This window comes from Trachymyrmex cornetzi, unplaced genomic scaffold, assembly GCF_001594075.2.
Source record: "Trachymyrmex cornetzi isolate Tcor2-1 unplaced genomic scaffold, Tcor1.1 scaffold35, whole genome shotgun sequence".
Classification (NCBI taxonomy): Eukaryota; Metazoa; Arthropoda; class Insecta; order Hymenoptera; family Formicidae; genus Trachymyrmex; species Trachymyrmex cornetzi.
In genome coordinates, this window is record NW_017298213.1 from 886518 (window position 1) to 906431 (window position 19914).

The 19914-nt window shown below is 32.7% G+C and overlaps 1 protein-coding gene across 1 annotated transcript in view; it reads right to left on the minus strand.

Annotated features, from left to right (window-relative positions):
- Window positions 1–19914, minus strand: part of zfh1 (Zn finger homeodomain 1) — a 33981-nt gene that overhangs the window by 1954 nt on the left and 12113 nt on the right. The window contains exons 2-8 of the mRNA XM_018510806.1: window positions 6973–7289; window positions 5418–5558; window positions 4849–5146; window positions 3918–4276; window positions 2771–3121; window positions 2269–2601; window positions 2026–2188 (exon numbers count right to left, since the gene is read on the minus strand). Coding sequence (XP_018366308.1) covers window positions 2026–2188; window positions 2269–2601; window positions 2771–3121; window positions 3918–4276; window positions 4849–5146; window positions 5418–5558; window positions 6973–7289 — 1962 coding nt within the window. The remainder of the gene's footprint in view (window positions 1–2025; window positions 2189–2268; window positions 2602–2770; window positions 3122–3917; window positions 4277–4848; window positions 5147–5417; window positions 5559–6972; window positions 7290–19914) is intronic.

Below are 19914 nucleotides of genomic sequence, written 5' to 3' on the forward strand. Positions count from 1 at the left end.
CTTAATTCCTGCCGCTCGCTACTAGAGGGTACTGGCTCCAACGCTGGCGAGTTTCGACGATGAAGTCATATGTCTTTTGTAGTTTAGACATCGCTAAATCTTCTTCAAAATTAATGGCACCGCAAAAATGGCGACGATTTCGGCCAAAATCATAAATAAATCGTGTAATCAAAGTATAATACATCGGTCATCTCAAACCGGTGAATGGGACGAAATAATAATGTAATCAAGACAAATAGTGTAACACAATGCACTGTCGAAGCCGGAAACGCTTTTCAAAAAATGGATGAGATGATGCAATACCCGAAGCGGGCGTGATGTACGTCCGTCCCGCTCGAGTGATCTCGCGAGACTAGACAGACATCGCTGAAAGTGATTCAACCCTCACAGGTTAGATTTCTCGACGCCAAAGAGATTTTCTACCGTGGGATTGCTCTGTTGCCAGAGAGATGGGAAAAAGTAGTAGAAAATGGAGGAAATTACTTTGATTAAGGTATTCATTCATCTTCCCTTCGAAACAAATCAATTTTGGAGACGAAAAAACGGCAGGAATTAAGTTTAACACCTAATATTTGTAATGGAACGTCGAGTGAAGTTTGTTTATCTTAGAAATCTTAATTTTACGTAAATATTAATAAATATCTTAAACAAGGACTCTCTCTTCTTTAAATAACAAAAAATAACCTAAATGTGGGCTAATGAGAATCATCTCATAGTGACTCTCATTATCCCACATTTAGGTTATTTTTTGTTATTTCACGTAAATATTCGTAGTCGGACATAGACTGGCGTTATTTGAACTTCTTGATTTTTCAAACAACACTACTTCTATGAATATCTATATATAAAATTACGATTTTCTAAGATTTTGTCTCAATCTATGTAATTTTTCGTAAAAATTTTTTCGCCAGTGGTGATAAATAAAAGATGTTATAGATATAAAGTTCAATAATGGATAATTTTTGAGCGATGATGTATTAAAGATATAAAACTTGTGCTTACAGAGCATTTTTGATACACTGTAGTTCAAAACTATCTATTATACATTTAGGTTGCTTTCCATTTGATGACACAAATCGACACAAGTCGACACAAATGTCGTTCTATCCTTCTTGATATTCAGAGAGTGACAAAGATAGAACGACACTTGTGTCGATTTGTGTCGACTGTGTCTCCTAAAAGGAAAGCAGCCTTACCTTATGTCTGACATCTTTTGTGCACTACATTATAAGCTATATTATATGCATGTAAAAACTAACTCATTTCACTAGGACTAATTATATGTATACGCAATTTTCTGCATATAATTAGTAATGGGGTTCTTTGCCGAAGTATATTATTAGATGCATACGCTTTAACGCTCAACATAAATTTTTTTATCAACGCAACATTCAGAAATAAAAAGTAAAGTTCTAAAATTTTAATTTTTAATTTTATCATTTTGAAAGTAATTTTATTGTAATGACGATATCACTTTGATTAAAATGAGAACAAACAATTATTTAGATAATTTTCACAATTTTTAAAACATTTTTATTTTGTGTTTTACTCACTTTTTTACTTATATTTTAATTTTTTCACTTTTTTCATTGTTTTAAATTTCATGGCACATTTCCAACTTATTGTATTAGTATATACACCAACACCACTTGAAAAACTCTGACTTACTGTTAGATCAAAACAAAAAGATTTGAAAATATATTGATAATTCTAATTTATGAGCTTTCCATAAATTAACAAATCTTATTTTTTAAAATCAGTTTTAGGTATATTTTAGCATAAATTTTGATCAAGAGAGAGAGAGATACAACTGTATTTTATTACAATTTGAATCTAATTGAAATCATAAGAATTGAAATCATAAGAATTTGAATTTTGTAAAAGAATAGTTTCTGCAAAAAAGGAGACTTATTCATTTTAATGAAGTATTGTATCTCGAATTTCTGACTTATCGTTAGATAATGGCTCTTAATTGTTGCATAAAATTATGAAAAGTTGCAATAACGGTAGCAGTAATGTACTTACCGGAATGTTCATACTTGTGTCTCGTAAGGGAACTGTGTTTGGAAAATGTTTTCTCACACCGATCACAGAAATAAAGACCCTGCTCGTTTTCTGTTGCTGTAGGGGTTATTTCCGATTGTGGTGCAATTTCGCTCTCGCCCTTTGCGTTTACTTGATTTTGATTCTAAAAGATAATACAATAAATATGAATTATACGTTCGTTTATAAAATTTAAAATTACTTAATCTTACTTTCTTTCATTACCTTTGTGATTATCTCTCCACTAGGAGGTATACGCTTAGTTTCAATGGGATCAGTAGCGGTTTCTTCGTCTATGACTAAAGGTAAATCCTCGAGGTCATCGTTGTCGAGGGGGACAGTTGGAGCTGCAATATCATCCTTCTGTTCGCATGGAGACGAGGTGTTTCTGCTTGATGTATCACTATCTTTGGTCGCCGATATAACAAGCGCTTCTTTCTTCGATAAATCTAAAGGCTGCTCAATAATAGATGGATTCTCTGGAAGCGCTAAAGGTACCAAAGCTGGTGGCATTTTCGATTCTCTTCGATCCCTGGCACGTGAATTTTGAAACCAAACCTATAAAATGATCATATAATTGATAATTAATTATCACAAGTTTATTAAATAGGTATTATTAAGTTTATTAAAGTTTATTAAGTTTATTAGTTGTTTTAGAAAATATTCAAATTTTCAATCTAATTCTCTCATTTAGACAGACAATTTAATCTGTCTTTATTTTGCATACCTGTACGACACGAGTAGGAAAATTGATGTAATTGGCGATCATGATGATCTCCTCCTTTTTAGGTCGCGGATTGATGGCATAATAACCTTTCAAAACAGCAAGCTGTTCATCATCTATGAGCGACCTAGCTCTGACTCTTCTACCGTGGTCGTTTTGAGTCTGGTTACCCTCTTCTTCATCTTCTGAATCTGCCTCAGAACTTTCCTCCGCTTTTCTCTTGGCTGATCTCGATGTCGGATGATTGATATTCTCGAGCTTCGCGGCTAAACCTTCACTTTGAGAATCATATTGGTCTGTTGTGCCCCAATCCGGACAATGTGTCATTTCATTAGACATTTCGCTATCTTGATCCTATAAATAAGATTCTAGTTCACAAATAGGAATGATTTCATACAATTTTTTACCAATGACAACGCAACATTCAGAAATAAAAACTAAAGAGTCCTAAAAGTTTTTTTATTTTATCATTTTGAAAGTGATTTCATTGCAATAACATCACTTTAATTAAAATGAGAGCAAACAACATTTTAGATAATTTTTACAGTTCTTGAAATATTTTTATTTCGTGTTTCACACGCTTTTTTGCTTATACTTCTAAATTTTTTCACCTTTTTCATTCTCTAAAATTTCGTGATACACTTGGATTGTTTGTTTTAATTCAACTTACTGTAGTAGTGTACATTGATACCACCTAACCAGTTGAAACATCCTGACTTACTGTTAGATAAAAAATTAAATTTGAAAATATTCATAATTCTATTTTATGAACTATCCATAAATAGTTATTAATAAAATCTTATAGCTAATTCGATTGCACTCAATGCGCGTTAAAGTTGTGTGTCGTATATAAAAAAATTTTAGATATCTTTCGATATATTTTTATTTATTATTTTATTTAGAGATCTCCGTCATCTTTTATAATAAATATGTTATAATTCGAAATGTAATCTAAGAGAGTCTACAATTATTAAATTTAATTACTAATTTACATTTTATATTATTTTATATATATTTTATGTATATATAGTATTTAACTTTTAGAATTTTACGCTATTTGTTGTCTCAATAATAACAAATTAATTCTCATCGTGAACCTTTCCCCATAGAGCAAATAAAAAAGTTTCTCGTTAAATCTCTCATTACATACCTGATAATCCTCTTCGAACTCCCGTTTCATCGTGGCTGGAGACGTGGATAGCTTCCGCATGTTCGCTTCAAGCAGCTGCTTCGTCACGGAGGTGTTTACAGTTTCTAATATTCGTCGAACCGCATCCAGACCTTGCAACGGATCTACCGGTGCGGGAGACTCCTTGCCCTCAGTGCCCTCCGTTCCCTCAGAGTCTGCTGTCGATGGACTCATCACTTCCCGATGCGTCTCAAATTGCTCAGTAATGTGGTCAAATCGCTTAGCGTGCAATTGGTTCAGCAACTTGCCTATCGAAGACTGCAGGAAATAATTTCCGAATCCCATCATGTGAGGCAACAGAGTTGGCACGTCATAAATACCTGCATATTAAACCATTCAAGTTGAAGAATGATGATAATTATCAAAATGACAGATATATTTGAAATCATTTTAAATATTGAAGTAATATTAGTTTTTTAATAAAGTGTTTAAAGTTAACTGATCAAATTGTTTGAAATTCGTGTGCTCAAATATAGTATATCGTGTAATAATAAAGATATTTTTATGCATCAATCCTATTCTTGAAATTGGTATGCATAATTATATACATGTACATTCATTATCATGTGCCGCGACTGCCGCGCGAATTTCGAAAATAATTTGATTCGGTGAATCTTATATCTATTTAAAAATTATTATACCCTCGGTACTTTTTGATTTATTATGATTTTTTTTAGCATAATCTCAGAAGTCTATTATTAGGAGAGATCTAGAATACTGCATAAAAATTTATCGTTATCTCGACATTTTTATTGCAGAAAATCTGTTCGAAATTACCCATCAAATTCGTAGATGAAAGGAGAATAAATATATAACACATGCATAAATGTAGTAATATATATATATCTATATTTTTGGAAGAAATATTGATCTAAGTGATAAAATTAATTACCTGTTCCCTCTCTTTGTATCTCTTGATACTCCGACGGCGATAACTTTGGCAGAATCGGCAGAAACGTATTATTGTTGGCTGTCAGCAGATCGACGTCACGTCGTCCCGATAAAACCTGATGCGTCTTTTTCTGTCCCCGATCGACATTGGTTATGGTGTTCTGCCTCGATTTTTTCAGATTCATTATCAAGCACTTTTTCGCTGTCATGTGGCTCGAATATGATCCAGAATGAGAGAAACGCTTGCCGCAATTGTTGCACTGGAATGGCTTCTCACCACTGTGAATGCGCAGATGTTCCTGCGAGAAATGGGGGAAGACGCGTTTAAATTTACATATTTTTTCTCTTTTTTTTTTATTCTTTTACAATTTATATAACACGCAAAGAGAAAGAGATAAACTCAAAGTAGAAATGGATACTAAATTAAAGTCGTTAATATCGGTGATATAGATAAATAGAATCTAATACAAGGAAAAGTAATATAATAAAAAGCAAGAAATATAGTAAGAAATAATAAAATAATATTACATGTCATAACACGCTTATTATTAATATATAATAACAAAACACCTTAAGATGATGCTTGAACTTGAAGGCCTTCTCGCAATGAGGACATTTAAACTTTCGTAGAACAGCACTTTCATCATGGCTAATCATGTGCCTCTGCAATCGGTAGACGTTGGCGAAGGTTTTGCTACACACCTTACAGGACTGTCGAATTATTGAGAAAGTTAGTCAAACAAAGATAAATAGTTACTCACGAAACTGATCAGTATTATTGCAAATTTCTTTTGAAAATTCATGAACAAAAATATCTAGTAAGAGGTCAAAGATATTTATTCGTTTATGTGTTTACGTAAAAGATATTCGTCGAGTGTTTTCTTCGAATCAGTTAATCACAGATAATTTCTGTGTAGTATATTTGATCATAGTTTCATGAGTAGACTGCGAAACTTTATGCAAAATACTTAACTGAATATTAACTATCGTACAGTTTTAGCAGTCAATCGTTGTTCGTTAAAGAGTTATTAAAAGGTGAAGTAAAAAGATTGAGATTGCCATCTGTAAATTTACAAAATTGCAAAATATGCATTTTATGCAAAACATTCAGTTAAGTATTTTGCATAAAGTTCCGCAGTCTATTCATGAGTATATATATGTAATATGAATGTATAATTATCTCACAAATAGAAAATGTTTTAATACATCATGGACGCATGTTATATTTATACTTGAATTTTTCTTCGAGAACTACATGCAACTAGTAACAAAATCAATCGATCTTTTCTACTTGTTTTTTAAAAGAGAAATTACATTCTTAATTCACTGGTTAATCTAAGAGAAATATGTCGAAATACATATTTATTTTAATCGCATTAATTGTGCGTATTTTTTATTACATGTTGCAATCTGTCGAAATTTCAAATTTAAGATACCTTCATAAGAAAAGTTGACCAGAACACATTCACATTCAAAATTAGTACGATTCAGCACACAATTTTTTAGATAATAATTTGTAACTGTAAAAAAAAATATATAAATATTTAATGAAAGATTCGCGTCACTGAGTAAAATTACATATATTAAAACATTTTAAATATTAATTAAAAAAGAAAATAGATAGGGGAATATAAAACAGAAAAAATATAAGAAAAAAAAAACGTGTTTGTCTCCATATAATATCGCGAAATTAAATATGTAATTAACCATGTATCACTTGAGTTATGTATGAATAAGTTATTGTATAAAGTTATTATCTACAGAAATGCATCTATTTTCATTTATCTATTTATTAACTTAATAAATTGCAAGCTGGATACTTCGCACCTCACACTGTCACTTATAACTTTCCACGTTACTCATTTATATGCTTATCCCAACACCGTTAAAAAAAGAATTTAGAAAATAAGAAACGGTAACATCTACTACCTATTTACGAACATTCGTGTCTCCCTTCCTCTCGGAAAATCGCGTGCGAAGAGGTACGAAAACGGCGCCTCTCAGCGGAAAGCTGACTGCCGCTTTTGCAGGGATATAATCGATAAGTCCGCGCGCGGGACGCGGCAAACAAGGGGCTCTTCCCCGGTAGAGTGTGTGTCCTTGACGGGTCATCGCGATCACTCACCACTTGGGAGAACTGGGCGTTGAGATCGTGCTTGTCGATGGTACAGGACGTTTTGTGCGTGTCCTCGAGATGAAGCTGCAGGACACGGCCGTCCCGACAGGGGATGCCGCACTGAGGACACCTTTCGCCACCCTGCTGCTGCTTCGCGGATGATCCGCCCTCGCTGTCGCCGCCACCACCCACCCCCCCGCACGTACCACCGCTGCCGCCACCACTTCCATCGCCGGCAACACTTCCACCTCCTGCGGTTGGCGCTCCACCCGCGCAACCTCCGCCCACCTCCGTATCCACGACACCTGCGTCGTCCTCGCTACAGCCTGTAACACGCGCACACGTGGCACGGTTTTTATATTTCACCTCGGCAGCGCGCCATCGCACAAAATATTATACACCAATCGAGTCACGCATTCAAGTACTGGTACTATTCAAGATATACGCGTGATATGTGTGATATTTCACTTGTTATCATTTTATAATCAAGAAATATTGTATAATCCATCTCTTCACATTTCCGAAATTACCATTTCCTACTGACAATGAGAATCCAAAGATATTCGGAATTCGATGTACTTTCTCTTAATCCTAACTTTATTCTTTCAAATTTAAATTAATGTTTTTATTTTTTTAAAAAGAGAGTTGTACTTTAATCGCTAATATCGCTTTAACGCATAACGTATGGGAAAAAGCGTGTTTAATAATGTAAATTTCGTAATAACAACACAAATAAAAACGAACATAATTTCAGTAAATTCAATTATCGATTGATAAACACAGGATATTATACGAGCAAACAGAATGATCTCTATGTTTATTTGTACAACAGAAGTATTTGGCATAAAGTAGCATATTTTGGTATATCCTCAACGTCATAAGTTAATTTTTGATTATCACATTGAGATGTTCGAATGTACAGTGAGTGTTCATACAAGTTTTATCTAACATACAGTTTTTCTCGCATATATCAATATTAATAGGTTTTTTTGGCAATACATGCAATATCTAGAAATTTCAAGCTTTCGATCTGTAAATAGTTGAGAAAGAAATTTTGGTTTTGGACACCCATCGAGCATTCAAAAATTTATTAAGGACTATTGTGAATTAACGAATATATATATGTATGGATATCTTGAAGAATAATTATGGATCATCTGAAGATGGCTTAATAATAAGCTGAAACATGTAATGGTTTTATAAACTTTAATTAAATTTCTTTGTATTTATGTGATATATTTATATTCAAGTATTTATTTGACTCTTACATGTACTTTTTAATGTCGATTTAGTCATAAGTTAAACTTATTTGAATGTTATTAGTTTTAATTACCGGATAAAATTTGATTGATTCAATTTTTGTATTCGCAATGCAGATATCGCGAATGAACGATATGCTGACTGAAATCTGGGACGTTTCCATCAGTCTTATAATCAGGAATTAAAATGCGTAGATATAATTATGCTAACAATAAGATCGAATTTTAACGTTACGGAGAGATCTTTCATATTTATTAACAGTAAAATCCAATCGATACGAACATTTTTCACATCTTTGTCATATTAAAAATTATACATTTTAAGCGCGACATTTGGTTCCAATTACTTCTACATATATTAAAGCATTCATATAAGTGATTCATTATTTTTAAACATAACGTACAGACAAATCTTAAGCCATCACATTTTAAGCATATATATATATATATATATATATAAATATATAAAAAGTACGTACATACGTATATACAAGATTTAAAAAAAAGATTTTAATAGTAAAATAAAAGCTTGAAATCTTTTTTTAATTTCCTATATGTATTTCTCTCCATGTGATTATGTTTCTGATTGTTTCATTAACAATAATTTTTCAATTTTAATCAAATGTTTGTAAATGAGACCGAACTTTTATCAAATATCTCTAGCAGGAATTGATTACCGACGAGGTACTGGCCTAGTATAAATTTTTACATGTCAGTACAGGTATGATACCGAAGAAATATTAAGATGATAGTAATGGGCCAAGATAATACTAAATACAGTACGAGAAGTTACTGTACTAAATACAGACATGATACTGCAAATATGCTGTCGTTGTATTGTCTCGATACTGAATCTGTTTAGAATAATTTCACCGGGCAACAAAATTAAAATTTTTAAAAGTTGTTTTAAAAATATATATTGATTTTATATGGGAATTTGATGATCTAAGTCCAAAAATAATCTTAAATTTGTTTCATTACCCACAATTCTTTTACAACAAAAAAATTAACTCTTTGAATACATTTTAAATATAATTAAAATAGAAAATAAAAAATTGTACAACTCTATTATTTAAATCTTATGTAAAAGGTTTAGTAGTTCCTTCTTCTTTTGCCAAAAAAGTCGCGTCTATAACTTTTCCTTTTGTGCCTTGCTTTCCAATTTTCACGGTGCAACGTCCAGCAAAAACGTCCCATTCTCGTGGAAGAGTATATAAATTTTTTCACCATGCAGTGTTAAATCCACATTTATATTTTGTAGAGTACAAAAAAAATAAACGTGTAAAGTAACTATGCAGTATAATATTTTTGTATTTTTCGAATTTAATACTTAAAAATGCGTCAAAAATATAATTCGAACATGCTAAATCAAAAAGTAATATAAAATTAATAAAATGAAATATAACAAAAAGATTATAGTCTTAAAAATATATTGCTGTTTTTTGCCTTTTTAATACCATTTTTCTCGAAATTGTGACGTGTAGCCAAATTTGGACAGTGTATTCGTATTCAGCAAGTAAGAATACATTAGAAACAGCTAAAATAGTTAAAACGATTTTTTCCATGTGTTTTAATATAGACACAATAACAAAAATGTACTGATAATGTACTGTACTACTATTCAATATTGATCCACACATTAGCCCAGTACTATACCATTATTTTTTAAATATTGGTCCAGTACAGAAATAGGAAACTCATTTTTCGGTACAGGATCAGTGCTTCGCCAAGATTCAATACTGGTCCATCCCGTATAAATCCCCACTTAGGATATTTCGCACGCTACATATTCATTTTGTATTAATTTTTCAGCTACACTCTTATAGACGTTAACAGTCAGTAATCTATACATATATAGAAATCTGTGTGGTTCTTTAATTCTCGGAAATATCTTTTGATAATACAATGCTGTTATATCTGGAACATTCTATACATAAAATAACAAAAATAAATAAGATTTTGCATATATTTAGATTTGATAATAGAGAATGAAAAAAAATTATATAGAGAATAGAATCAAACGTTTCATTTTTGGCATGCAACTCTTATACGGGGGGGGGGGGGAAAAAACATAATAATTCTACTCATGTCGAGTTAAATATGTCTAACGAAATTATTATACATGTTTAATGACATGATCAAATATCTATTAAAAAATTTATCCCGATCATAAATGAGATTCATGTTTCTTACAATTAATCATTGGCAGTAAATTACATATTTACTGAGAAATTAAATGGTTAGCAATAATTAAACTTGCTAATGTTAACTATGGTTACTAGATACATCTAATGTATAATGATTAAAGTTTAGTTCTCTTGATAACAAATTAACTTCATTAAATGTTCAATTATTTATTAAAAATTTTATGTATCTATATGTTTATATTGATCCAGTTATTATTACTAATTATATTTAACTAGTTAGATATTCGTAAAATTGCATATCATATTTAGATTACATGCTTTTTGCCATCGAGATATTACTATCGATGCTGCTGCTGCGTGCTCGAAAGCCCGATCTATACATGAGACGCAGGACGCAAATCGCAAGTGAAACGTATTTCAGATTTGAAATAGTTGAAGTTCACCCAACTTCCTGCATTCTGCGTCCTACAACTATATTATAATTAAAATACGTTAGGTTAGTTTCTAGTTTTGCGACCTGCGACTCGCGTTCTGCGTCTTATATAGAATGGGCTTTATGCAGATCGGGCTGAAGCGAGACAACAAGTCCAGTGGCTGGGTATTCGGAATTCCAAGTTGGACCGCACGTGCAAGGTTGGCGGCGATCAATCAGCTACGCGTATCTGATGGCGAGTATCGGTTTACATGTGCGATGCGTGGAGTTAATCGTGACTACCTTCGGCAATTGCCAATACGCAATGGCTGGGTCACCACGTCAGTCGCATAATCCCCGGCATGACACACGTGCATCAGTGCGCACACGCATGTATGGAATGCGTACATACACTGGAAAAAAGACGCGTGCGCGATAGATATAATCGAATTGCGTAGATAGGGCGTAACGCCAGAACGCAAGCGGAAGAAATGCGTGATGAGAGGACGCTGCCAAATATTGTGAGTCGATCTTTAGGCAAAATGGAAAAAAAGTTGATTGAACCAAGGAAGTTTTTGACGAATGTCTCGAATCAAAGGTAAATTAGATAAGCTTAGTCTCCAGAACGATTTGAAGAATAATCTAACAATTCTCTTGCTGTCATATTTTCGGTATCACTGAAAGTAGCGTCTATTTAGAATTATTTTACGAGAAATATTATTAAAATGTTTTACAATATAGAGATATACATATATTTAGTTAATTTATAATTTATAGGATCTCTTAAAAATAAAAGTTGAGAGAACGTATATCGTAAGTTTTGTAAATAATTAAATATTAATATACATTACCGATTGGAAACATATGGAACATCGTTATGAATCATAAAGATTCTATTTTAAAATTCCTGTAGATCGATTTTACTGCACTGGCAGTATGCTCATGCTCGAAGAACTGGTATGTACGAAATGAACAAGATATCTTTTAGGTACCAAACACATGTCTATCGAGAAGTTCTACCTGAGAAGTTTTTCAAATATGTGGGGACAATGGCATCAGTCGCAATTTTTGATATTTTATTTTTGATATTTATGAACTCGATAATCATGATCTCATTAAGATCGTTAACATTGATAAAATATATATAAATGGATGAATCGATGAGAAAAAATACAATTTTTGTAATCGCAGACAGAAATACATATTCTCGCTACTCGCACACGCGTTTGTCGTTAGCTTCGCTCTTACCTCTCGGACACGTGTCATACACGTGGAATAGAAAAAGAAGTGAGAACGAAAGGACGGAACCAAGGGGAGGCAGCATTGTTCCCTGTATAGGTGTGCTATATGTAAAAGTGAATGTAGAAAAGCGGGGTAGGATGATCCTGTATAGGGTAGGTACGTGAAACACGAGAAAAAGTGGTACATGGTGGTGCCATTGAAATCTATGTAACTTTTCGGGTGTGCCCATTGTCAGTGAGACCGGATTAAAATACCCCTCGAAGTACGATTTCCCACCGATAATCGCACACGCGATAATCCGATGCCGATGCCAACATCGGGCAGATCGCGGCCACTTGGCAGCCAGTCTGCGAATTAAATTCGCAACGAATTAATATTTAATTAACTACTATGAATTAAAATCTTTTATATCGTGCGTGTGCAAATGATTAAACTGAAAGAAAGAGAGAGAGAAAGATTTTTATATACCTTTTAATACATAAATACAATAGACTCTATTGAATAGAGAAGGCCAATAGACAGTCAGTCAGATGTTTCGAATAATACAATATATATTCTTTGTTAAATAAATTTATTTAAGATATGATTGCGCGCTGAAACATTTCTTTTTTAACATTAATTCGATGTTTTCAATGCTTAACATGTTTAAATGAAAAGCTTGGCGGAAATATTTTTCAAACTAAAAAAAATTACTTTGAGATATTTCGAGAAATTAAGTCCTTAACTTCTTATAATGTAATACAATTTCTTAATTTCGACATTAAAAAAAAATTTATATAAACACATCGATACTTCCCATACAGCACAGAAATATTTCAGAAAGATCTAAGAAATGTTTCAACTAAAAAAGCGAAACATTTCAAAAATGTTGCGAAATATTTCTGCAAGATCTTTGAAAGATCTCTGAAAGGAATTTCCGCTCTGTTGATAGTCCTAGTCTTCGCAAAGCACCTGTATACACGCATTTTCCATTCGGTGACGATACTTTTTTTCTAGACTTTCAATCTTAGTTCTACTCGGTATCGTTCGTTCCAATAATGTGACCTCAGCTGCACGCTTATTTTCAAGATATGGATTCTAAAGCTCCTATATCAAGCAAATATATATCTGAGGTGACAGCTGTACGAGCCAAAAGTAAGTGAATTTTTTTCGATTTTCTCACGAAATCTAGTACAGCTGAGGTCCTATTTGTGCGTACTTTAATTTATGTAATAATACTTTTGCAATCCGTAAATCCAATTCGGAGATTTTTCACCGAATGGAAATGTGGGTAAAACAGGAGGCTTTAGCATCGCCTTAAAAATATATTTTACAACTCCATGCGAAGCGACTTGCACCTCACCTCCCCCCCCCCCCCTGCTTGGGGGCGCACGACTTACACACAAAGCGACTCCCACCCTATCTCCCCCTTCCTCCCCTGCTTGGGGGTGCACGATTTCCACGCGAAGCGACTCTTACCCCACCTTCCCCCTGCTTGGGGATGCACAACTTCCACGCAAAGCGTTCTACCTCCACGTTTCGCGTGGAAGTCGTGCGCCCCCCCAGCAGGGGAGCAGATGAGGTGAAAGTTGCTTCACGTATAGAAGTCGTGCGCTCCTGAAGCAGGGTGGGAGGTGGGGTGAAAGTTGCTTTGCGTGAAAAGTCATTACGTAAGCAAGGAAGGGTATAGAATAGTTTAATATCATATATAGCAGAAATAAAACGTTATTTTTCAAACTTTTTTTATTAATAATTTTTTAATTATAATAACAAGCGACAGCTAAAGCCTGTTGGAGGTCACTTAGGTCAAGGTCATTGGGGGATGCTCCCCTAATCTAAATTTTTACCTTTTTTTCCAAAATATAAATTTAAACAAGAATTAATTAGTAAATCAATATAATTTTGAAATTAACGATTTCAGCTAAAGATAATGAACAAATTTTTACTTACTGTTTTTATTTTTGTTTGTATTACATTTATTTGTTCGAAAAAGCTAAAATATATTTTTGTGGAAACATACTCTCAAAATTCTTTGAAGTGGAATCTAACTCTAAAAAGTGAAAATTCTAAAAAAGAGTGGCAAAATTTTCAATCTTTTTTAAGATAAGATTCCACTCCAAAGAGTCTAAAGAGTGTATTGTATCTACATATATATTTATTTTTATTATAGCTATCTATACAATATCCATATTTTCAATAATATGGTCGTTATACAATGTTCATGTCAAGATATACAATGCAAAAGAGATGGAATAAAAAATAAGGATCATTGTTCTCATTTCGTAAGAATATTAATTGTTAACGCACTCTATCGAATCAAACTTATTTGTCAAGCAGGAATATTTATAATGTTTGAATATTATCTTTGGTTTACTCAGTGCATTGTTATCTTTAGTTAATTTATAAATTCGTTGAAGATAGCCAAAATTGTAGCCGAAACGTTCGTATGAATTTTCAAAAGAAAAAATGTAACATGAAGTTCTATAGAGTAAATATATTTTTGTAATTTATTAAAATGTAATTTATTAATTAAAAATATTATTGTAATTTATATACATTAATATCTGTAATTGCGTTGTGCTCTCAGTTGCCTTCCTTCCACGATTAATATTTGTTTTAATTGAGATCTTAGTAATATTATCTTATTTTATTTTTAATCGTTGATATATTTTAGAATATACATATATTTGACATATACTCAAACATAAACTAGGATCGGAAAAGCGGTTAGGCGCACAAGCTGTACAGAAATGTTTGCAAATGCGCAGAAATTCTCGGTATGTTCACGATCGTGTGTGATGCGAATCTCACACCAGACATGGTATATTGATGTTATGTAGGTAGATAGGTACACACGCGCATATACAGCATTTACTGCGAAAATGCTAGTTGTAAATCAATGCGCGTAAATTTGTGCGCTATCGTAATTAATATACTGTTACACGATAACTTCGCGAAATCGGAAATAACACTTGACAACGCTATGCGAGCTCCTAAATACAGACGCAAGACAATCTTCCCTGTCTCGAATGTAAATGTTTAATTAAAAGCTAGATTATCTGCTTCAAGAGTGATTCTGTCATCAAAGAGCTGGCAAATCTACGTTTATTTTTGGATTTTGTAAAAACTCTTGAGAGAGATTAATTATTTTTCGAAATATCGCTATTATTTATAAATTTTTGAAAGAAAAATATTATTTTCTAAAGTAATGCTATTATTAAACTGTACTCTTATACTTTTTTTTTTTAATAAAAATAGGTTCTTATTATTTTCTCGATTGACTTTCTGTTAATCGAGATTTATAATACTTAATTATTGCTATGAATTAAAGTTATCCTAGATTAGATTTAGCTACTTCACGAGCAATTTTGTAATTTAACCCTCCGCGAACCAGGTGGAAAATCAACATGGATCATATGTGTGGGTATATCTCATACCCCATGCTGTACTTTATCATAAATATATTATAATTTAGTCTGATTAGTAACAACTCTCCAGTTATGCGAAACTGGCAACACGGTACTTTTTAAAAAGTTGTAAAAATTTATCTTGCTGAGGTATGTCACACCCCACTTGGTTCGCGGAGGGTTAAACAAAAATTTTTTTTTAGTTATTTATATTTATTTTTCTTTAGACAGATTAACTTTATTCGATTCCTTGGAATTACAAAGAATTCTGTTTTTCGTACGTAAATATAACATACATGCCAGAAATCTTACGTATTATTTAAATTAATTTTTAATTACATTAGTATTTTAAATTGCAGTTAGTGCAGCGTCACTTAAAGCTTCGAAGTCTAAATGGATATTCGAGAAATAACTGCGGTGCAATTTGCTCATTTAGCAAAGATGCATTTTAAGCGGTATAAAAACATGCTAACAGTTATTTTCAAGCGTTAATCAAGCTACGAAGCAAACGGGAAGTTGGCTGTATCTCTCCGGATTGCGCCCGCACGCTCACGGCTTCCACGAAGACGAACTTTGCTCACCGTGAGGCCGATAAGAGACGTCGAAACGGGTCAGAGCCATGACCTTTCTTGCCTTCCTATGTACGCGATCCATGAAGCTCGCCGTCGTCGTAGAGCTACGTCTCTTGTGCTTTTAATTGCGCGCCCAGCGTAACGAAACGCGATACCGAGCATTCCGAAATGACATTTCGTAATTCGTCTGTGTGCTTCTTCTTACGTAAAAATGACAAAACTTGCTTTTGGAAATGGAAACTTTGTGATAGCATGTTGCCGAATACAATAGCTATTTATATTATATCGAGTGTTAGTGGGTACAAGAAAAACGAGAATATAAATCTAATTTAAATATGGAAAGAACGATTTTGTTGAAAGATTCAAAAGTTTATTGAATATAAATCTAAAAATAATTTTGTTGGAAACTTAAATTTGTTGCTAGAATATAAAATTTTATTATAGCACTGCTCATTACTTTTTAGCTTTTAACATAGAGGAAAGTCGCCAATACTGACATAGGTCTCCTAAAGTGACACCCCCTTTATTTTTCGGAAACTAACTATTGCACTTTATTAATACTAATAAAATCATGATCTGTTTAGCTAATTAAAGAAGTACAAACTCATAATTCGTAGGTTTGTGGCTTGTTTCTATATCAAATCAGCTAAAAACGAATTCTACAAATGCGAAAATAAAATTCTTACGATTTTCTTTTGCAAATTGTGAGGTTTAAATAATAGTGACTATATTATTGATAATATTACGTCATTTTAAATACTTGTAGTTTCCGAAATAAGTTTTATTTATATTATTTTTTCTCTTAGTCTTTTCATAATACGATTTTTAATTTAAAATTGGGATGCAGCGTAAACCGACACACCTATCCGTAAAACAGACCATGAGCTAACTTAATCTTTATAATGTTGCTTTATAGTATCAAATAAGTCTATTGGAGCTGAAGGCAATCGTGCATATATGGAACAACTATAGAAAAACTATCGCGTTACATATTTGCATCTTGCAGAACAGCAATAAAGTAAATATGCATATAATTCAATAAAAATGTTTTATAACGAAATGAAATGATTCTGAAAAATCTTATATATATTCATTTATAGGTACTTTATACACATAATTCCTGTAAAAGAAAAACAATAGGAATACATAGCATTACTGTCTACTGTCAGTTTTGGAGTCCATTTTGTCAGACGCTCATTTTTGCATAACTTACGAAAAACTTAATTATTGCAAAATTGCTAACAGTATTATAAAAATTGCTTATACTATCTGATAGAAGACACTTTTTACTTTGTATTTATGTTTTTGAAGTTGTATTTTTACCTTTTATTTAAGAAATATTGTCTAAAAACAAAGTGGTATGTCGCTATCGGTGACCTTCCTCTACCTAATTATTTTGATGATTCAACAAGATTATTTTCATATTTGTATCCAGCAAAATTTTCTTTGCGTAAGGAAAATTGAATCGTAAAAAATTATTCTAAAGTTGAGATGAAAATTAATGATAAATTGAAGAAGTTGTAGCATCGCGTTGAACACACATGAAGCTTCAGGAGTGCACTACGATATTGCGAAGCATCTTGTTGATACCTTATAAAGCAAACACTTTATGGAAGGTAAACACTTTTGCGAGCTATGACGTAGTATTCGACGCAATTTCGCCATCTTCGCGCTTCCCCTGCATAGGGCAAGGGTTAACTTCGCCGCGAGCGTTAACGCGAACGATTCGCCGCGAGTGAGCGTGAAGGCGAAACCTTCCCGCGCGAACTGTCCTCGGGAGGAAGAGACGCGCCACAAATGACGTCAGCGGAATGTAGAAACCAACGGCGTATAGCAAATTGCGAGCAATACCGTGCAATCTCGGATGCTCGAAAGAGCACTCATGGCGACGCGATGTCGGGTGTGCGTTGTCGAATCGCGTGACAAAAAGGATGAGATTAATAGAGCCACCTTTTGGCACTTTGTGTCGCAGTGCCGCATTGCGTAACACGACGTCGAAATTAATACATATACAATGTACATTTGGATTAATATTAAATCATAATTATATGTCGATGTCATTACTATAGACATAAAACTAAATGTGATAACAAATTTAGAGCTTTGAAAGTTATGGAATTTGATTAAAAATAAACTATTTTCAGAATTTCTACCCCTTTCTACCCCTTTCTTTGCTACAGTTGCGCTACTTCTTTCGTCAATTCGACAGAATAATTACGACGAAGAAAAGTATACATTTAACATTGGTAACATGTTTAGCAATACTCTATTGGTACAAATGTAACAATTTTCAACTATAAAATTTTGTTAAAAGTAATAACTATTCGTTTAATTAGTTTAATATTTTATAGAAGAACGCATTGAGTGAATCAATTATCTAGCTGGATTTTTTAAATCGATGAATAAAAATCAAATCTTCCTCTTTTTTCTTAACAACAGTATATGCATATACTATACAAGAGAAATGCGCCATAAAGATATATTGTAAAATCTTGAAGATTATCAGTTATATATTTTATAAGTTTTCTGAGATAAATATTGCTGAGTCATATTTATCCATCGGCATCATAATACTGATTGATCATATGTTCTTTTTATTTCTTTATCGAAGCGCGTGACGCGTAACCTAATTTCACGAAGTCTCGTAAAGGCACGCGCGCGCGCACATTCTATTCGCGGACGAATTTGCAAGACTACATTTCCTGGGATTATCTCCGCAGACGGCAGCATCAATTGTTCCTCGAGAGTGGGTAGTTCGTGACACGCGATTGTTACAGAAGTCCCTGAAATTTCCCGCATATGACCGAGGAAAATGTAACAATAATAAAATTCAAGATCAAAAAGGAGGATGCAGTAATATTATACAAAAAAATGGTTGTAATTTGTAAATACTTACGTCGTCGCGAATGTTAATGAATTAGTAAAACGAAATTATTTTATGATTGTGTGTAAAGAGATAAAAAAGAATTTCACTTGTACTTTTAACCCTTTCATGCCTGGTGGTACATATGCTAAACTTTCAAAAATTGATATCTTCCAGAAAAATAAAAGTAACAACTTCTTCCTGGGTTCGTTTTAAAGATAAAGGATAGAATTCTTCACACACACACACAAAAAGTCCCTTGAGAGTTTTCCTCCTTGATCTACCTTGTCGTAGAATTTATAAAATGGGCTAAAAATGAAAAATACATAAATCTTCCATAAAACTAAATATAAGTTCTTTCTGGACTCATTTTGAAAATGAACAATCGCTATTTAATTTAAAATAGCAGATTCAATATGGTGGATTAAATGTAAATTTTGTTGGGATTTTAATTAGTGATTATAAAAACCCCCGATGGAATATAAATTTTTAATTTATATTCCATCGGGGGTTTTTATAATCACTGATTATGAATTTATAATCAAAATTTTTAAATTCATAATGGTGGATCCAAGATGATGGACCAAAATGCAAAATCTTTTTTTATTTGAATGAAACTCATTCTTTAAAACGTAAATATAAAAAAAGATTGAGTCAGTTCTGTTCACATTTTGTGAAACTTTTTGAAGCATGGTATGAGACAGAGTGGAATCTTATATGTTGTGCATAAATAAAACGTTCTTCTGTATTTTTATTGATTTAACAAGCAATGATAGCATAGTATAGTGCAGCTTACTATTAATTTAAAAAACTATTATAGCCTCGACATTTTTGTATTAGGATTTTCGTCTTAGAGTGTTCCAAAGAATCCATTCTTAAAAGGATCGATGGACATGGGTCGTGAGACACTTTGTATACATATATGCATATATTTCTAAGCAATTGATGAGAAGTATCTATAGAAACAAATGATTTTAAATCAGCAATTGCAAAAACTCTGGAATCAGAGTTTCATTAAAATCCAAAATTTTATATTTTGTTCCGTCAGTTATTAGGTGTTAAACTTAATT